General features: G+C 43.3%; 3 protein-coding genes across 5 annotated transcripts; all 3 read right to left on the bottom strand.

Moving 5' to 3' along the window:
* Positions 1 to 4,130: 4,130 nt before the first annotated feature.
* LOC139219478 (high choriolytic enzyme 1-like) lies at positions 4,131 to 4,955 on the bottom strand. 2 transcript variants are annotated; one of them, XM_070851345.1, is made up of 2 exons: positions 4,880 to 4,955; positions 4,131 to 4,843 (listed from the first exon to the last, which is right to left on the bottom strand). In XM_070851345.1, the coding sequence occupies exons 1-2, from the start codon at positions 4,953 to 4,955 to the stop codon at positions 4,131 to 4,133; spliced, it is 789 nt and encodes a 262-aa protein (XP_070707446.1). The 2 variants fall into 2 exon arrangements, with proteins under 2 accessions (XP_070707446.1, XP_070707445.1); XM_070851344.1 differs by having other exon boundaries at positions 4,131 to 4,955.
* A 2,526-nt stretch (positions 4,956 to 7,481) lies between these two features.
* LOC139219488 (high choriolytic enzyme 1-like) lies at positions 7,482 to 8,306 on the bottom strand. 2 transcript variants are annotated; one of them, XM_070851365.1, is made up of 2 exons: positions 8,231 to 8,306; positions 7,482 to 8,194 (listed from the first exon to the last, which is right to left on the bottom strand). In XM_070851365.1, the coding sequence occupies exons 1-2, from the start codon at positions 8,304 to 8,306 to the stop codon at positions 7,482 to 7,484; spliced, it is 789 nt and encodes a 262-aa protein (XP_070707466.1). The 2 variants fall into 2 exon arrangements, with proteins under 2 accessions (XP_070707466.1, XP_070707465.1); XM_070851364.1 differs by having other exon boundaries at positions 7,482 to 8,306.
* Positions 8,307 to 14,103: 5,797 nt separating this feature from the next.
* On the bottom strand, positions 14,104 to 18,582 carry LOC139220006 (zinc finger protein 260-like). The gene is made up of 3 exons (XM_070852044.1): positions 18,478 to 18,582; positions 17,531 to 17,946; positions 14,104 to 16,049 (listed from the first exon to the last, which is right to left on the bottom strand). The coding sequence occupies exons 2-3, from the start codon at positions 17,715 to 17,717 to the stop codon at positions 14,797 to 14,799; spliced, it is 1,440 nt and encodes a 479-aa protein (XP_070708145.1). The 5' UTR covers positions 17,718 to 17,946; positions 18,478 to 18,582; the 3' UTR covers positions 14,104 to 14,796.
* Between the last annotated feature and the right edge of the window lie 239 nt (positions 18,583 to 18,821).

Here is an 18,821-nt window from a genome sequence, read left to right as displayed (position 1 = left end):
TATGTAAGCAATGAGAATACATTGGTTAATGTGTTGGTATGAATGTGTGGTGTAAGAGTTGGTGGACACTGCGGGTAGGCTTTGTGTGTGAGTTTGTATGTGTTTGTATATGTGTATTTCTGCATGTGTAGTTGTTACAGCAAGAAATCAAAAGACACATAGAGGACAAGAAAATGAAGATAACGTTTTCAAGGAACTTTAATGGAAGTGGACCTGTGAGAGGGGTTGAGCAGTTGAGTATTGAAGTGGATTGATGAAGGAGACTGACTGAGTGATTTGGGGTTGGATTTGGCAGAGGTGGTCACCAGATAGCCAGTCCAGTCCCACAGTAACCGGGACATGGAGCAAAAAGTCCTGTTTTTTTTTTTTCTTCATTTTTTTGTGTGTGTCTTTTTTTCCTTTTTAGTTGATGTGCGCATGGGTGTTTGGGCTGGTGGCTACACCGAGACCTTAAAGAGAGGGCTTTCCTGTTGGGACAGAATAACTTACACAGCCTCTGGACCCTCAAGGAAGGAACATGCTCAATGCAGGTCGTAATAACTTCATTATAGATAATACACTGAGATTTGTTTTCAGCGTTCATTTATCCACCCCTTTGGTCCCAGTGACATTCTCTCATGTCCCCCAAACACATCTTCGTAAAGCACTTGAGACCTCCTGGGGGGTCATGTGTAACTAGACAACTTATAGTTTCTTCAAACAGTAAGATGCCACATGATCAAGGCTACGTAAAACCAAGATTGAGCTATTTAGATGAAAATATAGAATTATGACTGTCCAGCTTTATGTAGCTGGAAGTCCATTTTGTAGAACGGCAGTCAATGAAAAACCCCATGCACTCGGATGGTTTAGCTGATGGTGGTTTTCAACGTCAGAGTGCCTTGAATTTCTCATCGCCTTCCATTCTACAACATGGACTTCCATCAACGTTAGCTGGACAGTCGTAGTTCTTTACTTTCATCGTATTATCGGCCTTATCCTTGAAGAGCACCTGATTTTTCACACCAACATCTCTACCACCATTTTCCTTGACCCGGTGCAGCACTACTCTTTTTTTCTTGAATTGTTGAGTTTTATTTTGTAAAGTGACATCCAATGTGAAAAGGACAGAAGGGTAGAGACCATAAAGCCCTGCCCCCCCACAGAAAGAAAGATTAACCCTTCACAAAGCCCCAACCCACTTAGTTACTGTTGCTACACCCATGCAGCTTTCCAGCCTTGAACTGCACGTATGCATTTTATACTCTGTTTCATCCAGAATGCCTTTTATGAACCAGTAACAGTGGTTACGTTTTCTGTAATAATTTTCAGATGTTTCAGTTTTACACGAGAATAGGCTTTGAAAATGTAGAAAATTATTTTAATCCTAGCAAAGTCATCTCAAAAAACCTTGCTTCAATTGAGTACACAGCAGGACAGACCTGCTGACACTACCTTAAACTGTGGTGTGGCGGTTAGTGGTGTCCAGGACTGGTGTTGCACCAGCTCTAGTGAATGTGTCGGTCCTAAGAGGACTTTTTCTAACATGACCTGTGACCCTGCAAAATAATATTGTAGCTAATGATGTCGTACCTTTCTGACTTGGAGGTGTCACCTGGTAACTCTTGTAAGAAACTAGTCAGCCAGACACACTAATGTTAGTTTAGCAGAAAACACAGGGTTTCACCCATTTTTCACCCCTTTGCTCCAGTGTTTTTGGTTTTGGAAAGGCCTCAGGTGGACATTACACAGCTGCAGGGAGGTGAGAGTGAAAATAATTTACTAGTAAAGACAGAATAAACATGGGCGCAATAAAGTAGAGCTACTTTATGGAGGGAAAGGAAGAAACAAGGAAGGAAATAAGGCAGCATCAAAAGAGAACTAGAGAATGCAATTTCTGAAGAAATTGCGGTGTGAATGCTTTCTGCTGAATGGCTAACGCCACGCTGAAAAGCTTCCTTTTGAATTAAAAAAGCATTGAATACCTGAATGAATGAATAAACTATTAATTGGCTTACGCCACACTGAATAACTGCATGTTGAATTGAAAAATCATTGAATACCTGAATGAATGAATAAACCACTAATCTCAATAGGTGAAACGGTGAAGCTGAATGGCTTACGCCACAATGAATAGCTGCCTTTTGAATTATAAAAACATTGAATACCTGAATGAATGGAGAAACTACTAATCTGAATAGGTGCAAAGTTGAAAGATGCACAGAATCCATGTAGGAATAGTTTGAGTGTTGAGAGACACTTGTAGTTGTTTGTATGTCTGTATGCATGTCTCTGTGTGTGAGTGAGTGACAGTTGACTGATCAGCTGATTTCTGTCTGTGTGTGTGTGTGTGTGTGTGTGTGTGTGTGTGTGACAGTTCACTGATCAGCCGATTTCCTCCAAACTGCACAAATTTACTATCTGAGGCATTTTATTTTGAAAATCTGGCTGGCTGTCATTGTGTGTGTGTGTGTGTGTGTGTGTGTGAGTGAGTGTGTGTGTGTGTGTGTGTGTGTGTCTCTGTGGGTCAAAGGTCACAAATCAGCTGATGTCCTCCAATTGAGCATCTTGCTGTGAGTCAACACTTGTAGTTGTTTGTTTGTCTGTCCGCATGTCTCTGTGTGTGAGTGAGTGACAGTTGACTGATCAGCTGATTTCTGTCTGTCTGTGTGTGTGTGTGTGTGTGTGTGTGTGTGTGTGAGTGACAGTTCACTGATCAGCTGATTTCTGTCTGTCTGTCTGTCTGTGTGTGTGTGTGTGTGTGTGTGTGTGTGTGTGTGTGTGTGTGTGTGTGTGCTGATTTCCTCCAGCTGTCCGGTTGCCGTGGTGACGTGCCAGCTGGTCCACACACAGCTATTTTCATTGAGATTTCAGCTGTGACATGCCGCTGAAAGTGCAGGTTTTGCATGGGCACCGTAAGTGTCAGAGCTTTGGCGTGTGGACCAGTGGACAGAGGAGGGTCTGCTGAACACACACGTGTAGTTTGAGGTCTCTAACTTGTGAGATGAGAGCTCTGGAGCAGGTTACAAAAGTGGTTGCGTCTGCCTCCCTCCTCAGCTTTGTGCATCAGTTAACATGGCAGTTTTTGCGGCAGTTGGTCACACTTCCCGTTGGTTGGAGGCTCGTAGCTCGGATTGCGTTCGTTTCTGTGTGCCCGAAGTCACATCGTTGCGACCGGGCCGAGCAGGCCTACGTTTTGATGTATGAATTGTGAGTCTGAGTGACACGCTGTGGGTGTGAGAGCGAGCTAAACACGATGTTTTCAGACGATTTTTCTGCTCCTCTCCACTCTAGCTATGCTGGCCCCCACTCTAGGCCTGAACATTCCACCACACACACACTAATGTTAAATCTGAAAAAGGGGTGGAAAACTTTTTTTTTTGAAAGGTGAATGTGGTGAAAGGGTGAATGGGATGAAGTGGGTTGAATGATGTGCTGAATGAGGAGAAGATGTTGAATGTTTTGAAGTTTGAATGGAGTTTGTGGCTGAATGTATGAGGAAGCTGTGAAGGCTTGAAGTTGGTTGAAGTTGGTTGAAGAAATGGGAAGTTTTTAAATTTTTCCCATTGATTTCTATGGGGAAATTTCCGGGGAAAACGTTGAATATTTCGGAAGTTTTGAATGTCATGGACGTGAAAAGTCATAGCCCTCAATTCCCGAATAGGTTGAATGTTTTGCAGTTTGAATGGTTTTGAAATTTTGAATGCTGTGGAAGAAGAAGCACGGCGAAAAACGCGGCGGAAGAATAAGAATTATAAAGTCGAAGAACATATGTTGTGAATGCTTTCAGCATTCACACCAATTAAGGAGAATGAAGGCTGATAAATCTTCCCAGTAGTTGATCTTACTCAACATTCTGTGTTGAAAAATACTCAACTGCCAAACTCTGCTGTTAACCAACTTTATTTTTTGTTTCTATTTGAATTAGCCTTCTTACAAACATTTTAGACATTTACTCTGACTTCAACCCGTCCAAACATACTGAAAAATACAGTGAGAGAAACAGAAATCTATGGCATGGGTTGCATAGGTTTTATTAGCTTTTGACATTCAAATCACTGGAAAAATCATGTGAATTTGTTACATTTGCAATTGAACTTGTTTGTTTTGCTTAACCGTTTACGCTCAATCAGGCCTCAGAACCATTGTTGTTAGCAGCCGTAGAGCCTGTTGATTCTCGTGATGTCCCAGCGGGACATGCCTTTTCTTTGGCCAATCTGGACGTTGGCGTTGGGGATGGGGGTGATGGAATCCCTGCCGTACTGGATGGAGAAAGCTGTTCTTCCATAGTGCATGATGGAGGAGTAGTCGTAGGGAGTGTTCAGGTTGTTGGTATCCTGCTTGTAGAAGTTGTAGGCCATCCGCGGGTTGATGTTCTGCCAGTTGATTCGGACGTAGCGGTCACGGTCGCTCCTGGTCTGCTCATGCTGGAATCCCAGAGCGTGGTTGATTTCGTGCTGGACGATGCCATAGTGAAGGCAGCCCTGTCTGTTGAGAGAGAGGACCTGTCTGCCTCCCGTTCTGCCCAGAGCAGAGAAACATCCGGCTCTGTTCTCGATGCTGATGTAGTCGTATTGGTTCTGACGAGGGACGAAGCGAAGGCAGGTTCTGCTGTGGAAGGCCTTCATGGCGGAGTCGATCTTCTGCCTTTCCCAGCCGGTGAACTGTCTGCTAATGGTGTAGGGGATCGTCACCAAGCCGTTGGAGGCTTTCTTCCACAGGCACCTCTTGGCCCAGCACTTCATGGCATTTCTGGTTCTGGGAAGCAATAAGTCTCCTTCCAGCAGGATCTCATTGGTGCCGTTGTTGGAGGCCAGAATCCTGGTGCTGATGTCGACAGTGTCATCTTCCTCCCCTTCATCCCCTTCGTCCCCTTCGTCCCATTCGACCTCTGCTCCACTTTCTTCCTCCATGACAGGAGAGGCCTTAGAGAGGCCGAGCAGGAGCAGCAGCAGCAGGCTGACAGAGGGAGTCATCTTCAGGGTGAGTCTGATGGCTACGGAGCTTCTATGGGGAGCTACAGTGGAGAGACTCCTTGAGGCTTGACCCACGACACATCAGTCCAGGCTCTTTATACTCTCCTCTTTAGGTGTGTCTGCAAGAGGATTAGGGCTTGGGGTCCACCGTGCTACATCTAAACAAACCTGTGAAGGGAGGACTCCATCGACAAACCTTCTATGTCAACGTGGTTTGTTGTCTCTGGACATTAGATGGACAGACATGGCTGGTTTGTGGGATGGGACGTGTCTTTTTTAAACTTTTGTTGGTGTAACAAAACATAACAGATGAGTATTGTATATAAGAAATGAGAATACATTGGTTAATGTGTTGGTATGAATGTGTGGTGTAAGAGTTGGTGGACACTGCGGGTAGGCTTTGTGTGTGAGTTTGTATGTGTTTGTATATGTGTATTTCTGCATGTGTAGTTGTTACAGCAAGAAATCAAAAGACACATAGAGGACAAGAAAATGAAGATAACGTTTTCAAGGAACTTTAATGGAAGTGGACCTGTGAGAGGGGTTGAGCAGTTGAGTATTGAAGTGGATTGATGAAGGAGACTGACTGAGCGATTTGGGGTTGGATTTGGCAGAGGTGGTCACCAGATAGCCAGTCCAGTCCCACAGTAACCGGGACATGGAGCAAAAAGTCCTGTTTTTTTTTTTTCTTCATTTTTTTGTGTGTGTCTTTTTTTCCTTTTTAGTTGATGTGCGCATGGGTGTTTGGGCTGGTGGCTACACCGAGACCTTAAAGAGAGGGCTTTCCTGTTGGGACAGAATAACTTACACAGCCTCTGGACCCTCAAGGAAGGAACATGCTCAATGCAGGTCGTAATAACTTCATTATAGATAATACACTGAGATTTGTTTTCAGCGTTCATTTATCCACCCCTTTGGTCCCAGTGACATTCTCTCATGTCCCCCAAACACATCTTCGTAAAGCACTTGAGACCTCCTGGGGGGTCATGTGTAACTAGACAACTTATAGTTTCTTCAAACAGTAAGATGCCACATGATCAAGGCTACGTAAAACCAAGATTGAGCTATTTAGATGAAAATATAGAATTATGACTGTCCAGCTTTGTGTAGCTGGAAGTCCATTTTGTAGAACGGCAGTCAATGAAAAACCCCATGCACTCGGATGGTTTAGGTGATGGTGGTTTTCAACGTCAGAGTGCCTTGAATTTCTCATCGCCTTCCATTCTACAACATGGACTTCCATCAACGTTAGCTGGACAGTCGTAGTCCTTTACTTTCATCGTATTATCGGCCTTATCCTTGAAGAGCACCTGATTTTTCACACCAACATCTCTACCACCATTTTCCTTGACCCGGTGCAGCACTACTCTTTTTTTCTTGAATTGTTGAGTTTTATTTTGTAAAGGGACATCCAATGTGAAAAGGACAGAAGGGTAGGGACCATAAAGCCCTGCCCCCCCACAGAAAGAAAGATTAACCCTTCACAAAGCCCCAACCCACTTAGTTACTGTTGCTACACCCGTGCAGCTTTCCAGCCTTGAATTGCACGTATGCATTTTATACTCTGTTTCATCCAGAATGCCTTTTATGAACCAGTAACAGTGGTTACGTTTTCTGTAATAATTTTCAAATGTTTCAGTTTTACACGAGAATAGGCTTTGAAAATGTAGAAAATTATTTTAATCCTAGCAAAGTCATCTCAAAAAACTTGCTTCAATTGAGTACACAGCAGGACAGACCTGCTGACATTACCTTAAACTGTGGTGTGGCGGTTAGTGGTGTCCAGGACTGGTGTTGCACCAGCTCTAGTGAATGTGTCGGTCCTAAGAGGGCTTTTTCTAACATGACCTGTGACCCTCCAAAATAATATAGTAGCTAATGATGTCGTACCTTTCTGACTTGGAGGTGTCACCTGGTAACTCTTGTAAGAAACTAGTCAGCCAGACACACTAATGTTAGTTTAGCAGAAAACACAGGGTTTCACCCATTTTTCACCCCTTTGCTCCAGTGTTTTTGGTTTTGGAAAGGCCTCAGGTGGACATTACACAGCTGCAGGGAGGTGAGAGCGAAAATAATTTACTAGTAAAGACAGAATAAACATGGGCGCAATAAAGTAGAGCTACTTATGGAGGGAAAGGAAGAAACAAGGAAGGAAATAAGGCAGCATCAAAAGAGAATTAAGGAGAATGAAGACTGATAAATCTTCCCAGTAGTTGATCTTACTCAACATTCTGTGTTGAAAAATACTCAACTGCCAAACTCTGTTGTTAACCAACTTTATTTTTTGTTTCTATTTGAATTGGCCTTGTTACAAACATTTTAGACATTTACTCTGACTTCAACCCGTCCAAACATTTTGAAGAATACAGTGAGAGAAACTGAAATCTATGGCATGGGTCGCATAGGTTTTATTAGCTTTTGACATTCAAATCACTGGGAAAATCATGTGAATTTGTTGCATTTGCAATTGAGCTTGTTTGTTTTGCTAAACCGTTCACTCTCAATCAGGCCTCAGAACCATTGTTGTTAGCAGCCGTAGAGCTTGTTGATCCTCGTGATGTCCCAGCGGGACATGCCTTTTCTCTGGCCAATCTGGACGTTGGCGTTGGGGATGGGGGTGATGGAATCCCTGCCGTACTGGATGGAGAAAGCTGTTCTTCCATAGTGCATGATGGAGGAGTAGTCGTAGGGAGTGTTCAGGTTGTTGGTATCCTGCTTGTAGAAGTTGTAGGCCATCCGCGGGTTGATGTTCTGCCAGTTGATTCGGACGTAGCGGTCACGGTCGCTCCTGGTCTGCTCATGCTGGAATCCCAGAGCGTGGTTGATTTCGTGCTGGACGATGCCATAGTGAAGGCAGCCCTGTCTGTTGAGAGAGAGGACCTGTCTGCCTCCCGTTCTGCCCAGAGCAGAGAAACATCCGGCTCTGTTCTCGATGCTGATGTAGTCGTATTGGTTCTGACGAGGGACGAAGCGAAGGCAGGTTCTGCTGTGGAAGGCCTTCATGGCGGAGTCGATCTTCTGCCTTTCCCAGCCGGTGAACTGTCTGCTAATGGTGAAGGGGATCGTCACCAAGCCGTTGGAGGCTTTCTTCCACAGGCACCTCTTGGCCCAGCACTTCATGGCATTTCTGGTTCTGGGAAGCAATAAGTCTCCTTCCAGCAGGATCTCATTGGTGCCGTTGTTGGAGGCCAGAATCCTGGTGCTGATGTCGACAGTGTCATCTTCCTCCCCTTCATCCCCTTCGTCCCCTTCGTCCCATTCGGCCTCTGCTCCACTTTCTTCCTCCATGACAGGAGAGGCCTTAGAGAGGCCGAGCAGGAGCAGCAGCAGCAGGCTGACAGAGGGAGTCATCTTCAGGGTGAGTCTGATGGCTACGGAGCTTCTATGGGGAGCTACAGTGGAGAGACTCCTTGAGGCTTGACCCACGACACATCAGTCCAGGCTCTTTATACTCTCCTCTTTAGGTGTGTCTGCAAGAGGATTAGGGCTTGGGGTCCACCGTGCTACATCTAAACAAACCTGTGAAGGGAGGACTCCATCGACAAACCTTCTATGTCAACGTGGTTTGTTGTCTCTGGACATTAGATGGACAGACATGGCTGGTTTGTGGGATGGGACGTGTCTTTTTTAAACTTTTGTTGGTGTAACAAAACATAACAGATGAGTATTGTATATAAGAAATGAAAATACATTGGTTAATGTGTTGGTATGAATGTGTGGTGTAAGAGTTGGTGGACACTGCGGGTAGGCTTTGTGTGTGAGTTTGTATGTGTTTGTATATGTGTATTTCTGCATGTGTAGTTGTTACAGCAAGAAATCAGAGGACACGTAGAGGACAAGAAAGTGCTACGTCCAAACCAGGGGTACTGCAAAACTACAGCGGGCAAAGTGAACTAGTTAGCCTTCCAATTTATATCTACTAAAGAAGGGATACTGTGGGATGGGGAATAAGATAGGAAGGGATACTCTGGGATGGGGAATGGGATAGGAAGGGATATTTGATTCCATTCAGTGCAAGTCATCAGAGTAAGGTAGTGACCATAAATGTGGTGAATGGTCCAGTTACCCTTGTGACCTGTGTGCAATATTGATGGTTACATCACTTTTTGTCACCTATGTGCATTACTGCTGTCAGTTTGTATGTGTAATACCTAGGGTTAGGGTTAGGGTTAAATTAGTCTCAGTTATAGAGTGTATGCCAACATATATTGTATATATAAAGTATACTCAGTATAGAAATGAATATATGTTTAGCATTTTTAATGTAGGTAGATCATTTTGACCTGGTCATTTTAAAAGTAGCTCGCGAGCCGAAAAAGTGTGGGCACCCTTGGTTTAAACAAACCTGTGAAGGGAGGACTCCATCGACAAACCTACTATGTCAACATGGTTTGTTATCTCTGGACATTAGATGGACAGACATGGCTGGTTTGAGGCTCAGACATGTAAAGTTTTTGCCAGTTAACAGATAGAGTTGCACACCAAAAAGTGGACTTTTTCTGTTGTTTTCAATCAGTCAATCACTCAATCTTTATATATATAGTATCAATTTCTATATTGCTATATTATACATCATATGAATATGACTAATAATGAGAAATATGATAACAGTGAATAAGATGACTAATGATGACTAGATGAATAATAATAAGACTAATAATAAGCGCCAAAAACAAATGATCCGCAGTAGTCATTCATGAAGGCAGAGAATCATGACCACAGCGTTTGCACCTGCAATTTTGCAGCATACAGGAGTACATTTACATTTTCTCACAAAATGATTGATTTTCTGTCTTCAGCTCTAAGGCTGAAAGGCCAAAATTGCAACTGTCTGTATTCATAATACAGACAGACATAATACTGACTCATATGGTCAAAGTCAGGGGTTAAAAGTTAGGGGTCATTGCCAAACTTCCCTTTTTTTTCCAAGGAGACTGACATACCAGCAGGAGAAGCCAGAGTTAAGGTACAAATTGACAACTATTCTCTCAATCCCTGTAGTAAGTGCATTTTTCATTTTTGCATTTTCACATCAAAGTAACTCTGGTCATATTTCTCTGTCCTGCATTTGTCCGTTTCTTCTTCCAGGTGACAGGAGGCAATGTGGGCTTATCAAAATTCAAAGGCAGCAGCAACAGTAGTAATGGTATCAATCACAGTAGCCAGATCACAACATCAGCACCGTCAAAAGAGAGAGGAGGAAGAATACGAGGGTTGCACGGAGCACAGGAGCAGGCCTTACTCGTGTCTTTGTATAAATATATGAAGGAGAGGATGATGCCAATTGAGAAGATCCCCTACGTGGTCTTTATACAGAGCAAATGACCTCATGTTGTAATGAACTGGAATTTTACTCTAAAAATAAGGAAAAACAGAGACTTGTACACATGGAAATGAAATCAGTGACATGTTGTGTGTACATTATTTATTCCTACATGTGTGTCTGTGTCACAGTTAACTTCTGGACCATGTACCAAGCTGCCCAGAAGCCCAGGAGAAGAAGAGGATATGAACTGGTAAGTTTGACAGATTTTCTTCTTGTTTGAATATCGTTAATTATCAGCAATCAGCTGATGAGGCCCCAACACTGTGTTGACACTTGTGACAGTTACAAATGACAATACTAATGCAGTTGTAAATGTTAGTAAGTCATAAAGGATTGTGTTAAATAAGCCATAAAATGTGCAGCTGTAAATGCTAATAAGTTCATAGTAAGTAGTGCTGCCAAAATTAATATTCACTTTGTAATTAATTCTAAAATTAACACAATTCGCTCAGCTTGCTCTGTTTACTTCCTGTGCCATGGCAGCAATGGAAGAAGTTTGGAAACACCAGGACTCTTCCTAGAGCTGTCCACCCAGCCAAAATGAGAAGGGCCTTGGTCAGGGAGGTGACCAAGAACCCGATGGTCACTCTGATAGAGCTCCAGCGTTCCTTTTTGGAGATGGGAGAACCTTCCAGAAGGACAACTTCTTGAGTGGCCAAACGGAAGCCACTCCTCAGTACAATGCCAATAGGCACCTAAAGGACTCTCAGACCATGACAAACAAAATTCTGGTCTGATGAAACCAAGATTGAACTCTTTGGCCTGAATGCCGAGCGTCATCTCTGGAGGAAACCAGGCACCGCTCATCATGCCGTCCCTACAGTGAAGCATGGTGGTGGCCGCATCATGCTGTGGGGATGTTTTCCAGCAGCAGGAACTGGAAGACTAATCACGATCGAGGGAAAGATGAATGCAGCAAAGTACAGAAAGATCCTTGATGAAAACCTGCTGCTGGTTTTCCAGTCCTCTGCTGCTGCTGGCTGGCGGCCAGTGGCACACTTCCGACACTCAGCGCCCCCCATTTCCTCCTGTTTGCATCGTGGTTGACTCGTCCTGGTCCTGATTCCTGCTGTCACAAGGACAAAACTCGCCACCATGGGAGACCGGGCCTTCTGCTCTGCAGCCCCCCCCCCTGTGGAATTCACTTCCAGACCATCTGAGGACATCACAGACTGTAGAGTCGTTTTTAAAAAAGGACTAAAAACCTTTCTCTTTCGCTGTTTTCATGATGCTGACTGGTTTTTCAATTGTTTATTTGCCTATTGGTGTTTTATGTAGCACTTTGAGATTTGCTAATGTTAAGGGCACTACAAATAAAATGCATTATGATTATTGCTACCCAAGAAGACTGGAGGCTGTAATCGCTTTGTGTAGAATTTTGAGGAAAAAAAGAATTTAATCCATTTTGGAATAAGGCTGTAACATAAACTGTGGAAATACTTACAGTGCACTGTATATGCCTTGGTTTTCTTATTTCTGGTAGAGCATGTAAGATATTTGCCTTTCAAGCAGAGAGTCAGTATTGAAGCCTTGTTTTCTTAAAATTCTCACACTATCGTTACGTTCAGACTGCAGACAATACAAACTTAAACCATATTAACTGCAGATTTTTTCGCATACATGTGACTGAGATGTTTTTTTGTAGCAGTGTGAAATCAAATGTGTATGAGACATATGTATAATGATGCCTCTTACGCATTTAATTTCACGTCACGTTACTTACTTACTGACCTGTGGTCAGTTGTGGAGCGCACAACAGCTATTGAAATGCTGGATGATGCCAACAGGATACTGCAGGACTCAGGAAAGTCAGGCATGGTTTTCCCCAATAAAATGTCATTTTGCACGTTGTCTTTCTGCGTAAAACTGCTGCAGTAAACACAACTGAGCTGTGCACAGAGGGCAATGGAGATTACCATGTTGGCTACCACACACACTTGGTCTTCCTCTTGGTTGATTCCACTTCCATGATTGATTGTAAAAAAAAAAAAACATTGATTATTTCTATGCATTAACATTCATGAGATGCTGTTTGGCAGAATATGAGGCAGATCCGTATGCACACAGGTGAACAATGCTTCTCAGCTTTTGTGCATGCACACTCTTGTGGCTGGTCATCTAACCCTAACCCAATGAAATCTGATAACGGCCACATTTAAAACATAATATGAGCAACCAAACAAAACAAAAAAGGATCTTAGCAATAAATCCTATAAAGTGGCATTTTCAGCTGAGTGGAGCTCTTTGTTAATACGCCGTAATGGTTTGGTTAAAAGGGTCACGTTTATTTTCACATAAAAAGTCAACTGGACGAGCTGCAGCCACACAGTTCATAAAACATCTTTACTGTTGTTACTGTATTGTTTGCTGAGTCATTTCAGTTGCCATCCTTTATTTTTCTTCCTTGGTTTTGCCATTATAAGTTTTCTTTTTTACTTTTTTTGTTTGACTGTTGCTCACTGAGACCATGTTATTGGAATGCAGTAAAACAGAACATTAACCTACCTCATGTTCCTCCAGACTCTGGACGAGGAGGTGGAGCGGCAGCCATTTTCAACTCCAGCATATTAATCAAACCCAGACCTAAACTTGACTGTAGTTCATTTGAAAGCCTTGTTCTTTCTCTCATCCAACCGGGAAACACTAAAGCCAGTTTTATCATATATAAATATATACACACACACACACACACACACACACACACACACACACACACACACACACACACATATACACTACTCACAAAAAGTTGAAACTTCAGGATGAACCTAAAATGCATTCTAACCTTTCCAGGTGAACTTAATGTGACCTTCTCTAAACCTTTGAATGCACATGTCCAACTGTTCAGTGTCTCAGTACTTTCTGCACCAGCTGCTGTTCTCTAACAAGAAGCTTAACAGCAACATTCACAACAGGTTTGATCCATGAATCCACCAATACATTTCCTGCTTCAGTTAGAATTGGTATTTAAACAGTCCTCCTCATCCTGCTGTTCACATTCTGACATCATGAGACCAAGACGACACCTAACAGTTGATCAGCAGCACCTCAACACTGGAGGCTTCAAACAGGAAGTCCTCAGACGGAGGTGTTCACTGAGCTTAGAGGGTCACAGGGTGTCATCAGGAGGTTGGAACAGTGATACAGAGACTGGAAGAGTCACAGAAAGGAGAGGAGTGGACGTCCTTTGGAACTGAAAATGTTTTGTTGTGGTATACCCACTGCAACAAAACATTGTTTTGGGGAGGGGAGGGGTACGGATTTGTAGTGCTTTTATTGTTTTATGTAATGTTCAATTATTATGTTTAGAATGATTTAAGCACTAACAAAATAAGTTATATTCTATGTACCTTTTGTTTTCATGTGAATCTGTTGAGTACTTGGATTGATGGACCACCTGCAGCACTTGGTCCAGGCACGTTCTCTGTCACTCTGTATTTGGAACTGAAAGAGACAGGTGTTCTGCTTCCAAGTTCAATTCCACTGTTTAATTTACAGTACAGTGACTATGTTATGAAAGAGCAAAGTAAGACAGTTGCTATCTATATTAAATGAATGTAGTACTGTTGCTTCACTAATGTTTGGTGTGTGTGTACACGTGCTGGGTAGTTGTGCTCATCCTGTGATGGTTTAGACATGTGGGGCAGGGCAGGCGCATTTGATTTTTCGTCTGTTTTACACTATTATTTCATGCATCCCTCACAGCAGTCTGAGCAGACTAATGCAGTCCCTGTCACATGTGTCATTACAGGTGTATTACTTTACAAGTAACATCACAGATGGTGACAAACAGCAGCGTTTGGTTAGAAACATCATCCCAGATGTGTCTTCATTTAATAAAAAATGTTAAGTTCTCAAACACTGAATGTTGTTGAAGCACATTTTGACACTGAACATTGATAGTTGTCCTTGGAAACATCAGATGTCACATAAAACATTCTCACCACAGGGTTCCCTAATAACCACTATCTTCACTCAATCATTCAGACGTTGTGTTCATCCAGTTTCTTGATGGGAGGGGAGGTACCTTTGTTTTGTCCTGAACAATGAGCAGTTTTAAACGTAAAAGGGCCAAACCTAATAAATCATCAGCTATTATTAACAGAAATGCTAAACAATTCTGGTCCCTGCGCCTTAAATGAGATGATTTGCTGCTTTTCTCTGCTTTGTTCTACTGTAAACGAAACATCCATCTATCTGTACCTAGCTGGGTTTCGGACAGCTGATCAAACAAAAGAAGACATGGAGACGTCACCTCAAGCTCCGGGAAACTGAGATGGACATTTCATAAACCAAATGGTAACCAATTCACTGACAAAATATTGGGCAGATTAATCGATAATAAAAATAATTGTTAGCTAGTCCACACTTGTCACAGTTTTTCTGTGGCCATTTTCCATGAATGAAGCTAGGTAACTATCGACCAAGTAAGACAATGACCCCATTGTAAACCAGACTTTCTATTCCAGCTTTCAGGACCTTGTCCGACTGGCCGCCTGAGGACGCAGCTACAAGCTACGTGTGGCTGTGTGTGAGACAGTCCATTGACTTCTGACCAAAGCTACAGCTGCACTCTTGGGACAGACTGAGTGGTTTCTGTCCCGCATGTTTCCTCATGTGAACCACAAGGTTGCCTTTCTGAGCGAAGGATTTGAGACACTCTTGGCACTGGTACGGCCTCTCTCCGGTGTGTATCCTCGTGTGGTTGACCAGGTCTGACTTCTGACAGAAGTTCCGAAAGCAAAACTGGCACTGATACAGCTTGTCCTCTGTGTGGATCTTAACGTGTCTTATTAAAGTCTTAGTCAAGGAGAAACATTTGGCACAACAAGGACACTTGTAGGGTTTCTGTGCTGTTCCTGCTTCAAACTGAACAAGCTCTGTGGCTTTTCCTGACGGTCTCCTTGACAGGATATCTTTTACGTTAGGATGTTTGGGCTCCGTCTCTCCTTCGCCCTGTACACCTGGGGTCAGTGAAAGGATAGGCCGATCCTCAGTGGTGCTGCGTGATGCTCCGTCATCAACTAGAGCTGCAGCCGAGGAGTCTTTATCTGTATCAGCAACAGTCTGGATCTGGTAAAGACACAGGGGCTGCAAAGACTCCTGGTCAAACTCACTTTTATCATAGGGCGCGATAGTAAGTGGAAATGTCTTAATGCCAGATTCGTCCCGTCTGGAGTTCAGCTCTTCAATCTTGCTGGCAGCTGCTGTTGATCTGAGGTGAGTTTGTGCATTCATCTTTCTGCTAAGACACTGATCTGGTTTCTCCTCTGTGTGTTTTTGTCTGTGAATGAGCAGGCTGTCCCTCTGCTCAAAGCTCTTGCCACAGTCTTGGCAGATGTATGGTTTGGCACCTTTGTGTGTCCTGGTGTGAATGATGAATTCAGACTGGCGGCAGAAGTGGCGGTCACAGAACTGGCACTGGTACAATGAGGATTTGTCCTCTGCGTGCTTCTTGATGTGTTGCACCATTGTTCTTTTGGAAGGAAAACCACTCGAGCACACAGGACATTTGAATAGTTTCTTCACTTTGAGGATTTTCGATGGCACGTTCAGGTCACACTCTTGCTTCATGTCGTCACGTTCGATACCAATCAGTATCTCCTGATCATGCGGATCATTTTCACTGGCAGGAGAGGAGTCTGAATGAGTAAAGATCCTGTTGGGACAGCGTTCTGTCGGCTCTGGCGTGCTGTCGTCTGGTTCCCAGCGCACACTGACGTTCACACTGGCAGCTGGATGCTGTAGACTTGAGTGGAACTTCACAACTGTGACAGAGGAGAGGGCAACGTTTATTTCAGACTTTCACATGTTTGGCATTGCTACTTGACAATTGTTATGGCCGCTAACTATTTCTGTCTGTTTTTATGTGACATTCCCTTGTAAATGTTTAGAAAAGCCTGTGATTTTTTGGGCAGTTCTATTATAATACATTTTTCATATGGCAGTTCATTTGTCTCTAACTTTGTTTTCACACTCACCCAAACAACACTGGTTTTTAGTGTTTCTGGTTAGAGATGAGAGGCGAGAGGCTCTCATCACCGTGATTCACTGCCGACAATGTCAACACATAGTTGTCGTTACTGTGAGTATGACATTTGACCATGACTAATAAATACTATGTTGGCCAGCAACATTACCAGACTGCTGAGCTGCAGATGAAAATGAAAATATTTGGAAAATAGCAGCCGTGCTGTCATGTCATTTATGTTAACATTTAAACTGAGTGATGACAGTAGATTAAAAGCATTATGTCTAAATTAGCTGCTGTATTTACAAAAACTGGCATACAGTGAGGGAAAAAACACACTTATTTCAGATTTTACTGCTATCTGTAGCGCGTAGCTCTATCTCACCGGACAGTGGCTGAAGTTTAACCACACTGACAATAGATGTGCAGCCTCTCTGGGGTACTTTGGACCAGGATGGTGAGCCTAACATTTAAAAATAAATGCAAAAATCTCACAGCGTATTTAAAAAGTCTCCTTACTAAGAGACAATTCTTTTAGTATTTTGTATTTCTAAGATTTAGAGCACTGTGGTGTGGCAAAGAAAAAAATGATGCATTCGAGTGGAAAAGTATAGATGGGAGATTGAGTTCCTAATCCCTAACACATATTTAGCTTGTGAATGCTTTATGTCCTGTCCATGACGAGTACATCTCTGACTCTACATTACTTGCACTTGAATTAAAGCAGAACTCCGGTATTTTCAAACCTGGGCCTCATTGATACATGTTTTGGTGTCTAAATGACTGGTGGGCGCAAAAAGTTTTAGAATCTACAAAAAAACATTCATTTTTCTTCTCAGAACACGGGACGTTCAGATATAAATAACCTTTTAAAAACAATGTTCTGCAGGGTAAAATGCTGTTTTCATCAGTGGAGTCTGGTGTGTGTGCAGAGAGCGATATAACGGCTGTTTGTGGTGAAACCAAAAGGATCTTCCAGGTCTCTCTCTGTGGGGATCCTTTCCATGATGCTGTCACACACTTAGAATAACACTCTGAGCCTGTCAGTGGATCAAACAAGCTCTTTTAGTGGACCTACTGTGATCAGGTGCAGTTGTCCCAAAGGATCACGTTGCAGCCATTGCAGCCTGGTTGGTGGCTGCTGGCTGAGATGATCTACTGGACTAGTTCCAACACTTTTACTACCTACCAGTCACCAAATGTAAGAGTAGGGCCCAGGTTTGAAAATATAGAGTTATCCTTTCATTTGATTCATGACACATTTTTTGATAAACTGACCTTCACTATGTGACTTGGCAACATTCAGGCATCTGCGGTGGCTGTCCACCACCCACTTTGAACAGGACAGTTCCTTTTCATACTCTGTAATGGCTTTTTCTACAATTATGAAGATCTCCTGGGCGGCCGCATTCAAACACTCACTGACGAGTGCTCTCAGCAGTTCCATCTTTGCCGTCTTCACCATGCTGAGGTGTTCTCCACGGCCACAGTCTGGAGGAGCGAGTCTTTATGAAGTGGACATGAACTCTCGAGCCCCCCCCCGTCACTCCTGATTGCTCCCCGGCTCAGCCTGAACGGTCTGTGTTCTCAGATCCCACCTTGCTCTGGTCATATCTGCAAACACAACATTTTGTTCAACTGGCAGCAGACAGCTTCTGGTCCAGCAGCAGCAGTCAGCGGAACAAACTGAAGATCTGAAAGACATTTAAAGACAAAGTAATTAATGAGTAAAATCTGCAGATGAGACCGTTAGGATTTACAAATGTGGTAACAGCAACGCCTTAGTTGTTTTTGTGATCTTAAATCCTGAATGCAAACTGGTCTTCTTCTTATTAAAATACTTCCTAACTACCACAATTGTTCATGAAGGCAGGACCATGTTCACAGGGAGCTGGAGCCTGCTGATGGTGGTGGCGAACACTCATAGTTATAACACATAGAACACTTTGCTTTAAGTTGTGTCTGACTGTCTTCTTCATGCACACACGCATGGATAGTCTCTATCAACTGAAATAATTGCCCAGGAGTTCACCGAATGTGTTCCACTTTAACCAGAAGGCCATTAGACATTCACCAAGAAAGGCTGAATAGCGCAGGAACTTTAAGTTAGGGTTGGGGTCACACCATCTGTAGCTACACGGCGGAGACCCCTCAGACAGCTAAAGTGACATACTGTGAAGAAACACGGAGCTGTTAAATGATGACTGGTGAATGTAAGCGCTTACCCTGTTCACAGAGTCCTGTCGTTTCTCTCCAGTCGCTGTTGAATTAGCCGGGTTAGCTTTAGCTTTAGCCTTATCTTTAGCTTTAGCCTTAGCTTTAGCTTTAGCTCAGGAGGGCTAGCGTCCGCGGGCGGAGCTGCCGGTTCACACAAACAAGTGCTTGTGAGGAAAACGAAGTGAGAACTGGACACCGGGAGCTGTGGGCTATTATCTTTACTTTATTACGCTGCAGCCGATTTACCGAGTATCAAAAGTTCCACAACTATCCGGCCAGCTTTCTGCTCTACACGGTGCAGAGTCAAGTTGACGTATCATAATGCTAAAAACATAGCGTGAAGAAACAGCGC

This window comes from Pempheris klunzingeri, chromosome 20 (genome assembly GCF_042242105.1).
Source record: "Pempheris klunzingeri isolate RE-2024b chromosome 20, fPemKlu1.hap1, whole genome shotgun sequence".
NCBI classification, from domain to species: domain Eukaryota; kingdom Metazoa; phylum Chordata; class Actinopteri; order Acropomatiformes; family Pempheridae; genus Pempheris; species Pempheris klunzingeri.
This window is presented reverse-complemented; position numbering and strand designations above follow the sequence as displayed.

Bases quoted from the DNA above. Each gene is read 5' to 3' on its own strand.
- LOC139220006 (XM_070852044.1), bottom strand. From the start codon at position 17,717: ATGGTGAAGACGGCAAAGATGGAACTGCTGAGAGCACTCGTCAGTGAG. The intron at 16,050-17,530 runs GTCAGTTTATCA...CCTCTGTCACAG, and splicing joins TGCCAAGTCACATAGTGAAG to TTGTGAAGTTCCACTCAAGT.
- LOC139219478 (XM_070851344.1), bottom strand. From the start codon at position 4,955: ATGACTCCCTCTGTCAGCCTGCTGCTGCTGCTCCTGCTCGGCCTCTCT.
- LOC139219488 (XM_070851364.1), bottom strand. From the start codon at position 8,306: ATGACTCCCTCTGTCAGCCTGCTGCTGCTGCTCCTGCTCGGCCTCTCT.